Consider the following 18441-nt stretch of genomic DNA (forward strand, 5'->3'; position numbering starts at 1 on the left):
TACGTTGGGGTGCTGAATCCAGCCCCTGCCCCACACACTAATCCATGTGGGCTTGAGGGGCTTGTAGCCCCCCAGAGAAGGCTCACATTTTTTTCCTTCTCACAAAGGCTGCTTATGGTCTTGGCATATTCTTGCCTCTTGCATATTCTATGTAGAGAGCTGTGTTCTTGCTTTATGGAGGTTAGTTTCAGAAGTAGGGAGGTAGGACCAGTGGATAAACATGTAAACAGATAAAAAGATTTATTATCAGCATAAATTCTCTGAAGAAGATAAAACAGCTACATGGGATAGAGATAGGCTGGGGTGAGAGGTGGAAAAGTTGAGCAGAGGTGATCGGGAAGGTCTCTTGGAGATGGTTACATTTGGTGGGAAAGGGCCAGCCCTATAGTGGAAAAGAACATTCCAGCCTAAGGGGAGGACAGGATCAAAGACCCTGAGTTGGGACAGGAAGGAGGCCCAGACCCTGCAGTGCAGCAGACGAGAGATGAGAAGAAGGGGCTGCTTCTTCGGCATTTTCTTGGGTGCTTCCTCCTCTTCTCCCCAGTGTCCCAGTGTTAGTACAGCCCAACGTTCTGTTCTTGGTCCTCTAGTACTCTAGCTAGGTATTCTCTGTTAGAGAGTTAACTCAACCTGTGGCTCAAAGTAAACATCTTTATGATGATGGCTACCAAAATTACATCTCCTGTCTAGACCTTTCTCCTGTATTCTGTGCTGACGTATCTAACTGCCTGTATCAGTCAGGGTTCAATCAAAGAAGCAAAATTAGTTACAGCTGTCTCTCCCCTCCCCAAATGTCCACATTGATTTTTCCCACACCTTTTCCAGTCTTGACTGAACATCACATTCTCTGTGAAGACTTTTTCCTCACTGCCTTGTTTAAATGTACGTGTCTGTTTGTCTGTTTTTCTCTATAGCATTTATAACTCTTAGTCTACTTTATCATGTACTCTATATATTTTGTTTATTGTCTATTTCCACGACAATAAGTACCACAAGAAGAGGAATTTTTGCTTATTTTGTTTTCTGCTATATCATCTGTGAGCTTAGAGTAGTGCCTGGCACATAATAGGTGTTCAATAAAGATTTTTTAAATGAAGCTGGAGAGGTGGGAAGGACTAGGTCAAGTAAGATCTTAATAGGCTGGGGGAAGGAATTTGCATTTTCTTAGACTGTCCTTGCATCTCATTATAGAGGTAACTACAAGGGACGATAATAAAGAAGCATCATCTACGTCAGACTGGGGTTCAAGGATGGTTGTATTTTGAGCAGGGGTGTGGGAGGTGGGGTGGAGAAATGGAGAGAAGAGGATCTTGGACCTTTTAAAAGAATTACCTTATGTCTAAAAATGGTCTTTTTCATTTTAGGACTCATTATCTGTTAAAAAATACTACAGAGGACGTTAGTTCTGAAAAACTCCACCAGGGAAGTTTAAATAGTGTTAATTATGAGTAGAGGGGAAATCTGCCATTGAAAAAGCAGCCTCTATTTTAAATATGTTTCAACTTACATAATGGGAGATATATTTAGACTAGTGAATTTATAGAACATCAGAGAAATTATTCTAATTGCTCTACATAATTTGCCTAATGCTTTTCCAGCTGTGGTATACATAAGAAATATGAAAAATTATGTAGCCACTTTTTTTTCCCTCAAAAGTTCTCATGATTGAATGTTACTCTGGAACTTTTATTTGTAACATCTTTTTGTATCTCTTCTTTTTGGCTAATGAAAAATAAGATGAACATTTCAAGTAAGCAAAAATTTTGGCTCTAAATACCTAAGTGATATTTGTTTTCTCCTATCTTTTTAAAGATAACCTGCCGAAATTTCATTGGAATACAGCTCAAGATTAATCCTCCAACCAATAAAGGGACAGCTATAGGACAGCGAGCAGATGTCCTTAGAAAGCTTATCTATTCAGGTTGGAACCAATCTTAGCTTGAAGCTCTTTCTCTCTTCTTTAAAACAAGATTTGCTGTTGTGTTCTGCATGTCCAGTCTCCCATAATTAAAGTGTTCGCAAAAGCTCTTTTGCAGATTTGACTGAAAATAATCCACTTGATATTTACCATCTTATATTGCTATAAATGTCACTTAAGGGGAATTAAAACTCATGTCTTTTATTAGTTTAATCTGTAAGTTAAAAAAGGGATATGAGAGAAGAGGGAGAAAGGAAATTGATGGGAAAAATTAAATATGAGAAAAGACTGTTTCACAAGTTTTTCTCTATTTTTAATCTCATTTGGGAACTCTTTAAACTGATCTTTTGCTATTTTCTTGGTTCTATCGTGATCCTCATAATAACTTCCATTTCCATAATCAGTATGGATTATTTTTCTACTGGTGTTACCAAGGTTAACTTGTTGGTTTTTAAACAAGAGTACAACAGAAGATTCTGAAACATTATGACTCCTTTGCTTTTAGCTGGTGAGGCCTCTTGGAGTGTGTTGGCAATGTGACTTATACGAATGAGATGATGGGAAGGGATGAAAATGGAAGTAATGCCTCTCTCAGTGGTGTTTTTCCTGTCTCTGTTTTGGGTAGAGGAAAGAAATGCAAGTCTTCCCTTTGATATTTCCTGGATTGACAGGTGGGTTCTTTACCACTAGCATGATCTGGGAAGCCTTGATGTGTTTGGATTCCTTCACTTATTTATCTATTGATTTTAGGTATGTATGTGTGTATGTATGTATTTATGCATTCATTCATTCATTCATTTCTTAAGTCAGGCAGCCATTCAGTCATTCAGCAAATATTTCTTGAGTATCTACCATGTGTTAAGTGCTATACTAGGTCCTGAGAAACTTGGAAAGATTGAAGGCAGGAGGAGAAGGGGATGACAGAGGATGAGATGGTTGAATGGCATTACCAACTTGATGGACATGAGTTTGAGCAAGCTCCAGGAGTTGGTGATGGACAGGTAAGCCTGGCTTGCTGCAGTCCATGAGGTCACAAAGAGTCGGACACAACTGAGCGACTGAACTGAATGACTAACTGAGGTCCTGAGAATACAAAGATGAATGGGACTAAAGATTTGTTATATGATTTACAGCCCATTGAAAGAGACCGATAAATAAGCCAGAGATGGTAGTGTAGAGTGGTAAGATCTATACTGTTGTGACTCCTGCCGCTGCTATAAACAATAATAGTTAATGGTAGTGTCATTTTTGAGAGACTCTATGTAATTTAGTGGGGTTATCATAAAAGTAAAAAGCAAAAGTTGAGAGTAGAAAGGTCGGCAGGGATTGGATAATAAGGGGTCTTAGAAGGTAGGGTAAAGAGGCTCAGATTCATCTAGAGAGCTGAAGGGAGCTAGTTAGAAGGGTTTAAAGAAGGAAAATGAAATGATCATATTTGTGTTCTTGAAAGACACTTCAGCAGCGTGGGGAATGGGTTGGAAGGAGACCACATGGCGGCAGGAGAGCTGCTGCTACCTGCTTATGGGTTTACAGACATGATGAGGTCCTGGACTTAGTGAGAACAGCGGGGTGGGCAGTTGAATGCTTGTTAGGTGAGGGGGATGCATGAGGAAGGGAGGAGTTCAAGTTGCTTTGGTTTCTGGCTTAGGTGGCTAAGTGGTTGTGGTATCTTCACTCTATTAAAAAGTACTGAAGTGGGGGGCAGGTTAGAGGAAAACATCTCTTTGCTATTACTGAGTTTGAGGTGTCTAAATAATAGCTGAGTAGAATCATCCAGTCAGTCAGTGATCAGTGCAAAGAAATAGAGGAAAACAATAGAATGGGAAAGACTAGAGATTTCTTCAAGAAAATTAGAGATACCAAGGGAACATTTCATGCAAAGACGGGCACAATTAAGGACAGAAATGGTATGGACCTAACAGAAGCAAAAGATGTTAAGAAAAAGTGGCAAGAACACACAGAAAAACTATACAAAAAAGATATTCATGACCTAGATAATCATGATGGTGTAATCACTCCCCTAGAGCCAGACATCCTGGAATGTGAAGTCAAGTGGGCCTTAGGAAGCACCACTACAAACAAAGCTAGTGGAGGTGATGGAATTCCAGTTGAGCTCTTTCAAATCCTGAAAGATGATGCTGTAAAAGTGCTGCACTCAATATGCCAGCAAATTTGGAAAACTCAGCAGTGGCCACAGGACTGGAAAAGGTCAGTTTTCATTCCAATCCCAAAGAAAGGCAATGCCAAAGAATACTCAAACTACCGCACAATTGCACTCATCTCACATGCTAGTAAAGTAATGCTCAAAATTCTCCAAGCCAGGCTTCAGCAATACGTGAACCGTGAACTTCCAGATATTCAAGCTGGTTTTAGAAAAGGCAGAGGAACCAGAGATCAAATTGCCAACATCCACTGGATCATGGAAAAAGCAAGAGAGTTCCAGAAAAACATCTACTTCTGCTTTATTGACTATGCCAAAGCCTTTGACTGTGTGGATCACAATAAACTGTGGAAAATTCTGAAAGAGATGGGAATACCAGACCACCTGACCTGCCTCCTGAGAAATCTGTATGCAGGTCAAGAAGCAGTAGTTAGAACTGGACATGGAACAACAGACTGGTTCCAAATCGGGAGAGAAGTACATCAAGGCTGTATATTGTCACCCTGCTTATTTAACTTATATGCTGGACTGGATCAAGCACAAGCTGGAATCAAGACTGCTGGGAGAAATATCAATAACCTCAGATATGCAGATGACACCACCCTTATGGCAGAAAGGGAAGAAAAACTAAAGAGCCTCTTGATAAAAGTGAAAGTGGAGAGTGAAAAAGTTGGCTTAAAGCTCAATATTCAGAAAACTAAGATCATGGCATTTGGTCCCAACACTTCATGGCAAATAGATGGGGAAATAGCAAAAACAGTGAGAGACTGTATTTTTTTGGGGGGAGGGGGCTCCAAAATCAGTACAGATGGTGACTGTAGCCATGAAATTAAAAGACGCTTGCTCCTTGGAAGAAAAGTTATGACCAGCCTAAGACAGCATATTAAAAAGCAGACATTACTTTATTGACAAAGGTCCATCTAGTCAAAGCTATGGTTTTTCCAGTAGTCATGTATGGATGTGAGAGTTGGACAATAAAGAAAGTTGAGCAGCAAAGAATTGATGCATTTGAACTGTGGTTTTGGAGAAGACTCTCAAGAGCCCCTTGGACAGCAAGGAGATCCAACCAGTCCATCCTAAAGGATATTGGTTCTGAATGTTCATTGGAAGGACTGATGCTGAAGCTGAAACTCCAATACTTTGGTCACCTGATGCAAAGAACTGAGTCATTTGAAAAGACGCTGATGCTGAGGAAGATTGAAGGCTGGAGGAGAAAAGGATGACAGAGGATGAGATGGTTGGATGACATCGCCGACTCAATTTGAGTGAACTCTGGGAGTTGGTTTTGGACAGGGAGACCTGGTGTGCTGCCGTCCATGGGATCACAAAGAGTTGGACACAACTGAATGACTGAACTGAACTGATGATACATCAGTGAGGCACTCAGCAGGTTTGTATTTTCACCACCAGTGCATTGGTATTGGTTGAAATCAGAGGCTTGAACAAGGTCACCCAGAGGGTGTTCTTAAGAATATGGTCCTGAGGATGCCATCACTTTGGAATCTGTGTCAGTCAGAAAGGGCTGGGGTACATAGCAGTTATGAACAATCCCTGAATCTCATTGCCATAAGACAAGGAAAAGTCTGTTTTTTGCTCATGCTTGTGTTCAGTGAGGTTGAGCAGCTCATCATGGATTGATGGAATGTCCCTCTCGACACAGGCTTCCATGATGGTTTTAGAGGCAGGAGACAGAACACTAGTGTTATCCTCTAGGGTAGCTATAACTGGAGGCATATAGTAAATGGTTAAGACTTTGAAGTGAGACCACACACATATACCATACACTTTGTGCTAAGGGCTTTATGTGGATTGTTTTATTATAACAACCCCATTAAAATTCATTGGACATCAGGCACTCTGATAAATGTTTTGTGAGTATTAGCTTACAACTGCCTGATGAGGTAGGTTTGCTGTTGTCTCCATTTTTTAACCAGGAAAAATAATATTTTGTATATTTTTCATATTTTATAATTTTATATTCATAGTTTATATATAAGTCAGATGATGGCTCTTCAAGCTGATACTTTAAGGTGACACATTTTCTGCAATTTTATTGGCTAAAGTCATGTGGCCACATCTAACTTCAAAAGGGGAGGGTAGTGTGATTGTACTCTGTACCCCAAGGATAAAGATGGACTATGTGAAAAGCCCTAGTGACTGTGATGGAAAAAACAGAGGCAGAGCTCATATCTGAAAGAAATTGGGATGTGGCTTAAGAGGTGGGAGGTACGGGAGCTGAGAGTGTTACAAATGAGGCCGAGGAGAGACAGAGAGCGTATGAGTCAACAGTCAGAGAGAGGTCAACTAAGATGAGGGATTCTGTCCATTGTGTTTGGGAGGTCACTGTCCCTGGCCTTTCTGCTATGACACCCTCACCTTAGGGTCTTGCTGTAGCTGTTTCTCCTTCCTGAAGTGCTCTTCCCCCATCCAGGTGGCTCTCTGATAAACCCCTCACTTCCTTAAAATCTTTGTGTGCATCTCATCTTTTCAGTGAGGCTTACCCTGACCATTCTATTTGAAACTGCATCCTGCTTCCTTCCTTCCAATTCCCCTTACCCTAATAAATGTTTTCTTTTTTCCCCCCTGAAGCACTTATAGCCACTTATCACATTCTATAACTCAGTTTTTTAAAACTTATATTTATTGATTACTAGTCTGTCTCTGCTGGTAAAAGGTAGGGTCTGTGAGGTCAAGGACAATTGGTTTGTTCATCGATGGAATCTACATGCCTTCATCAGTACCTGACACATCGTAGGAACTCAGTGTCCACTTGCTGAATGAATGACTTTAACAATAGTAGTTTCAAAGAAATGGTTGGGAGGGTAATGGCAGTGTTTTGAGTGGTGGGTGTGGTAGTGGTAAGCTGTGCCTGCACAGAGTCACTGAATGAGAATTGCCTTTGATGAAGCTTAGAAGTGACAAGAAAAAAGCAGGAGCGGCCAGAAGGGAAAGTGGAACCCAGGGAGGCTTTGTTTTATTTGTGTGGTTGTTTTAGTAGAAGAGAAGGAGAATATTTCTATATTAAATAGAAAGATCCGGGAGAGAGGGAGAGCCAAGAGATAAAGATATTTGATCAGGCAAGGAGCTTGAGGATAAACAAGGCAGAAAATGGGATATATGGGACTTAGGATGTTGGGACACCCCTGATGCTAGATAAGAAAGGAAGGAGAGAACAGGTTCAAATGCAGGAAAATTTGTAGATGTTAGTGGTAGAATTTGAAGGCATCTTTACTGGGCACTAGAGATGTTCTTAATGAAGCAAGGAGTTGAGAGCACAGCCAAGGTTGAGATTCCAGGAGAGATGTGAGGTGGTGGACTGGAAAATAGGAGAAAGGAAGATAGGAGAGCTGCAGAGCAGTGTAGACGATCCAGTTGAGTAGCATTGGTGACCATGAACTTGTAGGTTTTACTGCCAATGATAAATTATTTCCTCATATTCAGTGAACAGCAGGAGGACCAGCTTCCCCTCATCAGTCATGTGTGAATAGTTCCAAAGAGCATGTTTCTTCCTGGGTGTGTTGTCCTTTTCTTCATCTTGTCTGTCAAACCTCTGGAGATCCTCCAACTTGGGATCTGTAACTCAGAATGTGATTTATACTGTCCCCTCCATCCTAAAAAGAACTGGCAACAAATGTGAGAAAATTTGTCAAAAATGCTTGTTATCAATCTTCTGGTTACAGGGGGTGGGGGAGTGGGGGGTATGGTGTGGGGAAGGGAGGAGTGAATTGGGAGATTGGGACTAACATATACACACTATTATACATAAAGTTGGAGAAGGCAATGGCACCCCACTCCAGTACTCTTGCCTGGAAAATCCAAGGGCAGAGGAGCCTGGTGGGCTGCAGTCATGGGGTCGCTAAGAGTTGGACACAACTGAGCAACTTCATTTTCACTTTTCACTTTCATGCATTGGAGAAGGAAATGGCAACCCACTCCAGTGTTCTTGCCTGGAGAATCCCAGGGATGGGGGAGCCTGGTTGGCTGCCGTCTGTGGGGTCGCACAGAGTCAGACACGACTGAAGTGACTTAGCAGCAGCAGCATACATAAAGTAGATAACTATTAAGGACCTGCAGACCACCCTTATGGCAGAAAGTGAAGAGGAACTAAAAAGCCTCTTGATGAAAGTGAAAGAGGAGAGTGAAAAAGTTGGCTTAAAGCTCAACATTCAGAAAATGAAGATCATGGCATCTGGTCCCATCACTTCATGGGAAATGGATGGGGAAACAGTGGAAACAGTGGCTGACTTTATTTTTTGGGCTCCAAAATCACTGCAGATGGTGACTGCAGCCATGAAATTAAAAGACGCTTACTTCTTGGAAGAAAAGTTATGACCAACCTAAATAGCATATTGAAAAGTAAAGACATTACTTTGCCAACAAAGGTCCGTCTAGTCAAGGCTATGGTTTTTCCAGTGGTCATGTATGGATGCGAGAGTTGGACTGTGAAGAAAGCTGAGCGCTGAAGAATTGATGGTTTTGAACTGTGGTGTTGGAGAAGACTCTTGAGAGTCCCTTGGACTGCAAGGAGATCCAACCAGTCCATTCTAAAGGTGATCAGCCCTGGGTATTCTTTGGAAGGAATGATGCTAAAGCTGAAACTCCAGTACTTTGGCCATCTCATGTGAAGAGTTGACTCATTGGAAAAGACTCTGATGCTGGGCAGGAGGAAAAGGGGATGACAGAGAATGAGATGGATGGATGGCATCACCGACTCGATGGATGTGAGTTTGAGTGAACTCCGGGAGTTGGTGATGGACAGGGAGGCCTGGCGTGCTGTGATTCATGGGGTCACAAAGAGTCGGACACAACTGAGGGACTGAACTGACCTGAACTGAGTTCTTTGTAATGAACTATATGAGAAAAGAATCTTCAAAAGAGTGGATATATGTATATGCATGGCTGATTCACTTTGCTATATAGTAGAAACTAACACAACATTGTAAATCAAATATACTCCAACAACAACAAAAAAAGAAAATGCTTGTTACCAAAATGGTGACTAACATCTAAGATCTAGGAAAAGCATATGTAGGAAAACTCTAGACCCATGTGACCAGTAGGTGCTTAATGACAATGGCTGCAATGTGTCAGGAAAGCACGTTGCCAGTCTGTTGTTAGGTTATATTTGGAAAGGCAAGAGGGTGGGTGGTAGGGCAGAAAGAAAGATGGGGTCATCAGGCTTCAGTGATCCTTTGAGATGGTTCTCAATGGTGGTGGAGGTAGAGCTAGTTTGAGCAATGAACAGAGTTGTTGTTGTTGTTTAGTCTCTAAGTCATGTCTGATTCTTTAGTGACCCCATGGACTGTACCCCTCCATGCTCCTCTGTCCATGGAATTCTCCAGGCAAGAATACTGGAGCAGGTTGCCATTTCCTTCTTCAGAGGATCTTTCCAACCCAGGGATTGAACCTGAATTTCCTGCATTGGCAGGTGGAGTCTACTGCTGAGTCACTTAGGAAGCCCATGGACAGAGTAGGAGTATTCAAATAGATAAGATCTAAAAAATATTGTAATGGCAGTAATAATTGATTGAGCCAGTACTTTATTATCTTCTGGTGGCTCAGATGGTTAAAGAATCTGCCTGCAGTGCAGGAGATCTGAGTTCAATCCCTGGGTCAGGAAGATCCTCTAAAGAAGGGAATGGCTACCCACTCCAGTATTCTTGCCTGGAGATTTCCACGCACAAAGGAGCCTTGCGGGCTACATACAGTCCATGGGGTTGCAAAGAGTCAGACATAACTGAGCGACTAACTCTTCAACAATTGTAGGAGGTAGATATTATTATACTTACATTACACATTAGATAATTAAATGTTACAAGTGAGTGCTGGAATCATGGTTCAAACTCTGGTCGGTCTGATTGCTCACAGGGCTCCACTGAGCTATCAGGTCTGTCTGTCCTTTGTCCCTTTTCAGGTTAGATTCTCTTCTTAACTTACAGCATTCAAGAAAAAATTTGCTATATATCAGTAGTCATGGGGAAACAGATATTTTATTGTTACTTGTTATGATAGTTGCACAATTTTAAGATGATCCTGCATAACTACTACAGGTTTTACACTGAACCATTATCATTAAAATCTTGGCATCCACCTGATACCTCCTTATGAAACTCTAGGACCTCTGTGTCTAGGAGCATAATTTGGGCTGCGCTTTTGGGCTTATTAGGCAAATTTTTAGGATGCTGAATTTTTTTTTAGTGTACTAAATTCAGATCATTAATGTGTTTATAAGCATGATGGTCCTTATATCACCATGACATGTTTGAAATTCTTAAAAGAGTTTTAAAAAAAGAACAAGTATACTCCTGATGGTTTCCACCCCAGATCGCTGCTTTAGAACATCATAGATTTTCTTTTGGCATAATAGCATTTGGAGGTAATGCTTGATATGTTTAATTCTTCAGAACAGATACTGTAACGCTCCGGTGCCTAGGAACATTTGGTATTCTCATTATTTAACAGCATTCTATTCTCCCTCTAGCTATTTAATAATGCATATGTAATTTGGTACAGTCTCTGTAGGATTTGGAGGAGTGAGAATACCTTACTTTATAGATGATTTTTTGTATGGATGAGTAACCCACCTGCTTGTTAAGCTTCAAAGGGGTGATAACTCTATGGATATGCCTTTTATTGTAGCTGTTTTTGCTTTCTGTCTGGGATCTCTTTCTTCAGGTTTGACTTTACTGGCATCTAAGTTCTCTAACAGGATAGTTCAGCCATCACGTGTGTTGGAATTTTGAACCCTTTGGCTGGTGTGTTTTATTAGGGCCTCTGGGCATTTGGATTGATGTCACCGAAGGTGTAGAAAGTGGCCCAAAGTTTATATCACTCACTGGGATTCTTCCTTATTGAGACCATCTCTCTGGAGTCATTGGCATTTCAATTTTAATGTCTACACTGGTACACGAGAGACATAGTAAATCTAGTCTTTTCTCTCCTCTTCCTTATTTTTACCTATTTCAAACTGTTGAGGCTATTAGTGCCTTTAAAATAGCTTCTGAATTATCCATAGAAGTTCTCAGAGAGGGACCCCTTGAGACAGAGATGGCAGAATAAGGCCTGCAAGCTAATGATATTTCCTTATTGCTTTGCATCATTTATCTCCTGTAGACAACCACCAAAACACCAACAGAAGCCTAATTAGACAATAAGAAAAAAGGGTATACTAGGGCTTGAAAGAAGAGAAAAAAGTAAGGTAAAATATAATTTAGGAAAACAACAAAAAGAAATTATTTATAAGCATATATTTGCTAAAAAGTAGCAGGATGATTTTATTCAGAGCCCATGTTTTAAAGATGGCAAACATCTCCTCTTTTCCCTCTTATAATCTGTAATCACTGGCATGCCTTTGTGACTTTTATTCTAGAACGTAAGCTCTGGGAGAGCAAGGAGCGTGTCTATTTTGTTCATTTGTACCTGCTCAGTGCCTGGCATGGCACCTAGTACTGGTACGTTCTCAGTGGACATTTTTAAAATATAATGTGAGCTATTTATTAAATGCTTCCTCCATGACCAATACTGTGCTGGACCTGTCACAAATGGGTTAAAACGTAGTCTAATAACTCTTGGAGGTAAATCTTACCATCCCAGTTTTAACAGATCTTGCAAATGAAGGCCTCCTGAGAAAGTTACTGTCTGAAAATATTAATATGTGAGGGCTTCCAGTTTCCACCCTTTCCTTTGCTTTGCTGAACTTCTTTCCCTCATCTCACTCTCTATGGAAGAAAAAATGAAAGCCAAGCTCTTGAATTCTGGCAGGAAAAGTGGAGAAACGGAGCAGAAACCTATGATCTTCAGGGTGCTGTGCGTAAGGGTTGGGGTGGGAGGGGTGAGGGCATGCCTTGTCAGGACTCACGCAGGACTGTGCATGCTTAGAGGAGAGAGGGGTGGTGGAGACAAGGTAGGGGGACAGGAGAGCGAAGTTGGCAGGAGAAGAGTGTGACCTGTGCCTCATTATTTGATCCTCTTAAATGTATGACAGGGAAGTGTGTCATGAAGTGAGTCATGAGTGAACTTGCTGGGGGCACAGATGCACCTCTCAACATAGCCATGTTCCTGGTTTGACCAGAGCTTCCAGGGTTTCGAGACATCAAGGTGTAATGAAAGATGTGTCTCCACGGTCATTGAATGTGACCCCATGTTATTAATTTCACCAAGACCTCACTGGGCTTACAAGGACCCCAGGCTTAATCTGTATTATTCTCAAAGTGTCTCTATGCCCACAGGAGCACACCTTAAATTAGGATCATTGCCTGTTCCCCAAATCTGACACCCTTTGGGAAACTATTTGGGAAAGGCGTCAGACTAAAACACTGGTTCTCTCTCATCTTGTAAGGGCTTAGAACAAGTGTTGTTGTTGTTTTTTAATTGCTGTCATGTTTGACTCTTTGTGACCCCATGGACTGTAGCCCACTAGGCTCCTCTGTCCATGGGATTTCCCAAGCAAGAATACTGAAGTTGGGTTGCCTTTTCCTTCTCCAGTTAAGACAAGTGACTGTCCCTCAAATTCACTTTTCGTCCTTTGTAAAGTATGAGTGATATTTATCTCTACTAGTTGTAAAATACTGTGACAATAAATTGAGATTAATGCCTATGGAAGTGATTATTAATAAAGTTTGTCCCAAGCATTTAGCTTTGAAAACTGTTGTCATTCATTCACGTAATGAATGTTTATTGAGCACATACCTTGTAATAGGTACAGTTGTAGGCCAGGGGTGAATTCAGTGGACAAAATGGGCAAAAATCTCTGCTCTCACAGAACTTGCATTTTAGTGGTCAGAGACAATCAATAAATAAGTAAAACCCATAGTAGGTCAGAAGCTAATGGGTGCTGAGAAGAAAAGAGAAGTTGTGACAATGTTAAAGAGAGTGATCAAAGAAGGCCTCAGTGAGGAGTTAACAGTGAAGTCATAAGCTTAAGGAGTTGAGGAATCAAACCTGGGGATATCTCAGGGAAGAATGTTCTAGGACAAAGTGAACCACTGGTGCCAAGACCCTTGGGTGGAAGCATGCCAATGTGGGAGGGAGTAAGGGGGAGAATAGTAAGGTCACAGGGAACCTCTTCTTGGTGGGCCTCAGAGGTCACTCCAAGGACACTGTTCTCTCTCTAGGTGATGGGGGAGTCTTGGACAGGGGCGTGACATGAGATAGTTTATATTTTAAAAGGGATAACTTGTATTTTAAAGGGGGTCCTCTGGTTTTTTTGTTGAGACTGGCAAGGGTAGAAATGAGACTGCTTCGGGGTGGTCACAGTGATTCAGAAAGAGATGTCGGGTCTTGGAACACAGTGGAATGGAAGTGGTGAGTAGATCTGGGGAGAGATGGTGGCACTCCAGACATTTTCTGAATGGGGAGCCTCCAGGATTTGTTGTGAATTTGACTTGGGGCTTGAGATGAGATAACAAGTCAAGGATGATGCCAGCTTGTGGCCTGAGCAACTGGAAAAATAGAACCACCCTTTAATAAGATGAGGAAAGACTATGAAAGGAGTAGGTTTAGGGAGGAAAGATTAGGAAATCAGTTGGGAACATGCTAAGTGTGAGATGTTCATTAAATGCCCAGCAGAGGAGACCAGTGGATAAATGAGCCTGGACTTCAAGAGAGATGGGGCCAGAGATAGCATGTAGATACTTAGACCCATGAGACTAGATGAGATCATCAAGGGGGTGAATGTGTTACTGAACTGGGTTCTTGAACTCGTTAATCAATAGACATTGATAAGAGAGAGGATGAGGAATTCAGGCAAGGCTTCATTGGGACTTAGGCTACAGCACAAAGGAATGAGAAGAAGTAATAGATTCCCTTCCTCAATCTCCAACTGACAGGGGGGCTAGTTTCTTAAATTGGGTGTGAGAGCAGGTCAGTGTGTTGGCAGGGGAGTCACTGAGGTTGGTCTCCCCGTGCCCTGGTGGTGCTGTGTGCAGTACCCTGCTTTTGCTCCAGGCCCCAGAGATGGCAGATGGGTTTTGGCCTTTGTGTATCTTATTGTTCATGATTTGCCTCAACTGTGCATGCACACAGTTGTTTTTAGTCGCTTATGCTATGCTATGCTATGCTAAGTCACTTCAGTTGTGTCCGACTCTGTGTGACCCCATAGACGGCAGCCACCAGGCTCCCCTGTCCCTGGGATTCTCCAAGCAAGAACACTGGAGTGGGTTGCCATTTCCTTCTTCAATGCATGAAAGTGAAAAGTGAAAGTGAAGACGCTCAGTCGTGTCTGACTCTTAGCGACCCCATGGACTGCAGCCCACCAGGCTCCTCCATCCATGGGATTTTCCAGGCAAGAGTACTGGAAGTTTCTTTGTATTCTATTGCTGGAGGAGACGTTTGTCCAGATGCAAGTATTCCAGTAAAGGGTCCCAGGTTCCAGCCTGTCTCAAATGTTAGTTAAGAAGAAAAGAGAGGCAGTCTAAGGGTTGAGCCTTGGGATTTTCAAATATTAAGAATTTGGGTTGACAAGGATGAATTAGCAAAGAGGGCTAAGAAGGAGGGGTCAGTAGGTTGGTAAAGGACCTGTAAGCCAAGTGAAGAAAGTATTACGAGGAAGGAGTTAGCAACTGGGTCAAATGCTGTTGAAAATTTATGTGAGATAAAGCCTAAAAATCGAACACTAGATTTATTCTAGTGACGATCCTTCGGGTGAAATAATGGGGGAAAAGTGTGATTTAAGCAGTTTTAAGACAGAATTGGAGAAGGAAATGGCAACCCACTCCAGCGGTCTTGCCTAGAGAATCCCAGGGACAGGGGAGCCTGGTGAGCTGCTGTCTATGGGGTCGCACAGAGTCGGACACGACTGAAGCGACTTAGCAGCAGCAGCAAGAGAGAATGGGGAACAATGAAAATAGAACTTTTTGAGGAGTTTAATTATAAAATGGAGCAGAGAGATAGGATGGTGGCTTGAGGGGAAAGAAGGGTCAAGAGAAAGGGTTAAAATTTTTTTTTTTAGAAATTTAAATATAGTCTCTGTGCTATTCTTTACAGTTTCAGAACTTATTTGTCTTTTAATTGACATTTATACCTTGGGTCACCTTCACCCATTTTTGCCCATCACCCCACAACTCTGCCTCTGGCAACCACCAGTCTCTTCTCTGTTTGTTTGAGTTTGAGTTTTTTAGATTCCAAATGTACGTGAGATCATTCACTGTTTGCCTTTCTCTGTCTGATCAGGGCTCATCCAAGTTGTCACAAATGATAGGGTTTCCTTCTCTTTTATGGCTCTGAATAATATTCCACTGGGTAAATACCACATTCTCTCTATCCATTCATTTGTTGATGGACCCTTAAGTTGTTCCATATCTTGGCTACTGTAACTAATGCTGCAGTGAACACAAAATTTTTGATGATTTTTAAAAATAGAAAAAAACGCAAAACGGGATGTTGACTCAGCAGAGGGAAAAACTGGTGACTGGGAGGAGAGAGGAGAATTGCTGGAGTGATGACCTTGCAGTGTAGATAGCATGGGAACTGGGGGCTGTGTGGGTCTAGGGGTAGGGGCTTGCAGGAAATCCATTTGGATTCCTTCCGTTTATTCCCAGTGAGGTAGGAAGCAAGGTCATCAGCCCTAAAAGGTGGACAAGAGGCAATTTCCACACCTTTTTTTTTTCTTCGCCTAGTAGCCAATTAACCATTCTCCAATCACTTCTAACATTGGAATTTTCTGTGTCCCTCCCTTGTTCTCACTGCTACCATCTTAATCAAGTTCAAATCATACTATGTTGGTGTTGTAACGTTATAACCTCTCAGCCACCACCCTCGTTCTATTGCAGCCTGCTGTGCATACAACTGCTGGCTCACGCTTCCTAAAATATGAATCTCCTTCTGCTGGGGTCTTACTCAAAACGCTTTCTTGGCTGCCCATTAAAGAGGATGAAGGCCACATACGCAGTGAGGGCTTTAGGCCTCTGGAAACCCTTCTTGGTTCAAAAGAACTGGCCGTGTCATCTCACTGTGCCCTGCATTGCCACTTTTAATCCTGATTCCACCCTCTCCTGTGCAAGCTGGTTCTGTGACCCAAGGGAAGCTGAGACTTCTCTATGCCTGATTCTCATCTGTAAAAAGAGGATATAATGGGACATACCTCTTATGAGTGTTGCTGCTGCTGCTGCTAAGTCGCGCCAGTCATGTCCGACTCTGTGCGACCCATAGACGGCAGCCCACCAGGCTCCCCCATCCCTGGGATTCTCCAGGCAAGAATACTGGAGTGGGTTGCCATTTCCTTCTCCAATGCATGGAAGTGAAAAGTAAAAGTGAAGTCACTCAGTTGTGTCTGACTCTTAGTGACCCCATGGACTGTAGCCTACCAGGCTCCTCCATCCCTGGGATTCTCCAGGCAAGAGTACTGGAGTGGGGTGCCACTGCCTTCTCCAATGAGTGTTGCTAGAATTCAATAAGACTATCACAGTGTTTATTTAGAATAGTTACTGGTATAGTATAAACACTCAATCAGATTCAGCTATTTTTTTTTTTTTAAGATTTTTTCAATGTGGACCATTTTTTAAAGTCCTTATTGAATTTGTTTCGATAATCCTTCTAAGTTTTGGCTTTTTTGCATGTGGACTCTTAGTTCCCTGATCAAGGATCAAACCCCCAACCCCTGCATTGGAAGGGCAAGTCTTAACCAGTGGACCTCCAGGGATGTCCCAGCTTCAGCTCTTCTCATTCTATCTGAAACCCCTTCCCTTACTTCCTGATAGTCTTCCCTGTTCTCTAAGACACAGCTGGCATGTCTTTCCCCCCATGAACTGTTTCTTGCTCATCCTTTCCTTCCTGCACTGATCTCTCTTCTTTCTCTCCATCATTTTGGCGTGTCCCCAGACACTCTGTCAGTGTGATTTTCATTCGCCAGTGTTAAAATGCCCTCATAGCTTCAGCTAAAGGGTGGATTTCTTGAGGACAAAGGTCATGTCTCTTAAGCTGTTACAGCCCTGTTCCCTAGCAAGTTGCTGGACTCTCAGGACTTCAGATTTGACAGGGGGTATTTGACCTGTTCATTTGTTGAAGGGGTAAATTTGTTTGTCATTCAGTCTGAAGCCTGTGTGTCCTCTCTCCCACGTGCCTGCTTCATAGCATATGCAGCTGGTCTGCAGCTGAATTCATGGGTCTGGCACTTCCTCTCCAGAGACCTCACGGCAGCTCTGCCAACATCTGCCCTTCTGGCCACTTTTCAGGATGGCTTTTCAGTTCCCTACATGTTTATGGCCTCATCTTCTTTTCCTCTGCCTTCTCCAGTGTTAGAAAGCTGTCTTTTCCTCTCTTAAGAGAGCAGTTGCCCATCTCCAAGCTTTGTTTCCTCCTTTCGTCTCTTTCCCAAGGCACCTTGGCTTTGAAGAGGCTGCTGAAAAGGAGCAGATTATTTCATCTTTTATGATCAGCAAAGGAAAAAGTAGGAGGCTTCATAAGGAAAATTGGCAAGATCTAAAGTTATTTGCATTTCATACGAATCAAAAGTTTTCTAAGTTTTTTTTTTCTTTTTTAAAAAAAGAACTGTCAAATAAACCAAGAAAAAAAAATTGATCTGAACATTGAAACACCTGCTGCAGACCTGGGGGCTTTGAATTTAGCAGCTTTAGTTTGGGCCCAAGTGTTGGGGGCCAGAGTGAGGTACTCCGCCCGTGACAAAGGTCATGAGGAAGGAGGCTCGACATACGCAAAGGCGGGATCGAGCCTCAGGAGTCCCCCTGGAACTCCTCGAGCATCTACCCCCATAACCAGAGCCTGCCTACTTTACTACTTTGTGCTCACCTACACCTCTGACTTTACGGGGGGCTGTCCCCCACCACCTCTTTTGGAGAAGGAGTTAACTTAGAGCTCCAGTTTATAATAATTCCTGGGCATGATAAGAGTGTTTTAACCTACAAACTCCTCTGAAGGTTCTCTAGCCTGCCTGACAGGCTCGTCCGGCCACATGTGATTGCTCACAGCCTCCCAACCGTGAGAGGCACAAGATGCTTTAAACCCTCTAAAAACGGGTTCTTTAGAGAAGTTAGAAAACTATTAGTATAAGTATAACGGGCTGATTAGAAATTGTATTGGTGAAGGGTTTTTCATTTGTTGAGCCAATGTTTGTTGCTAAGTCTCCATATCCCCTGCCCTTACACACATTAATGAATATATAGAATTAACCTTTGATATTAATCACGTTAGACCTTAGGCTAAGTAAATTCTTTCCTTAACTAAAACCCACTACACCCTCACCCTGTAGGAATGTAACCTTATTTGGGTGGCGTCTGTTTTGAGACTAATCAGCCCTGGAGAAATAAGTGTCCTGACTGACTGACCGCTGTCACAAGGAGAGGGTCATAAATTGTCAGCAGGCCCCCCTGGCCAGAAGATGATGTAACACCCCTAAGACCTCTGTATA

The 18441-nt window shown here is 42.3% G+C and overlaps 1 protein-coding gene across 11 annotated transcripts in view; it reads left to right on the plus strand.

The window, feature by feature from the left end:
• CFAP54 (cilia and flagella associated protein 54) overlaps nucleotides 1–18441 on the plus strand; it is a 312009-nt gene that overhangs the window by 144047 nt on the left and 149521 nt on the right. For all 11 annotated transcript variants that reach the window (XM_002687523.7, XM_024992507.2, XM_024992508.2 and 8 more), the window contains one exon: nucleotides 1813–1921. In XM_002687523.7, the coding sequence (XP_002687569.6) occupies nucleotides 1813–1921 (109 nt within the window). The remainder of the gene's footprint in view (nucleotides 1–1812; nucleotides 1922–18441) is intronic.

The sequence above is a fragment of the Bos taurus genome, chromosome 5, assembly GCF_002263795.3.
Source record: "Bos taurus isolate L1 Dominette 01449 registration number 42190680 breed Hereford chromosome 5, ARS-UCD2.0, whole genome shotgun sequence".
In the NCBI taxonomy this organism is placed as follows: Eukaryota; Metazoa; Chordata; class Mammalia; order Artiodactyla; family Bovidae; genus Bos; species Bos taurus.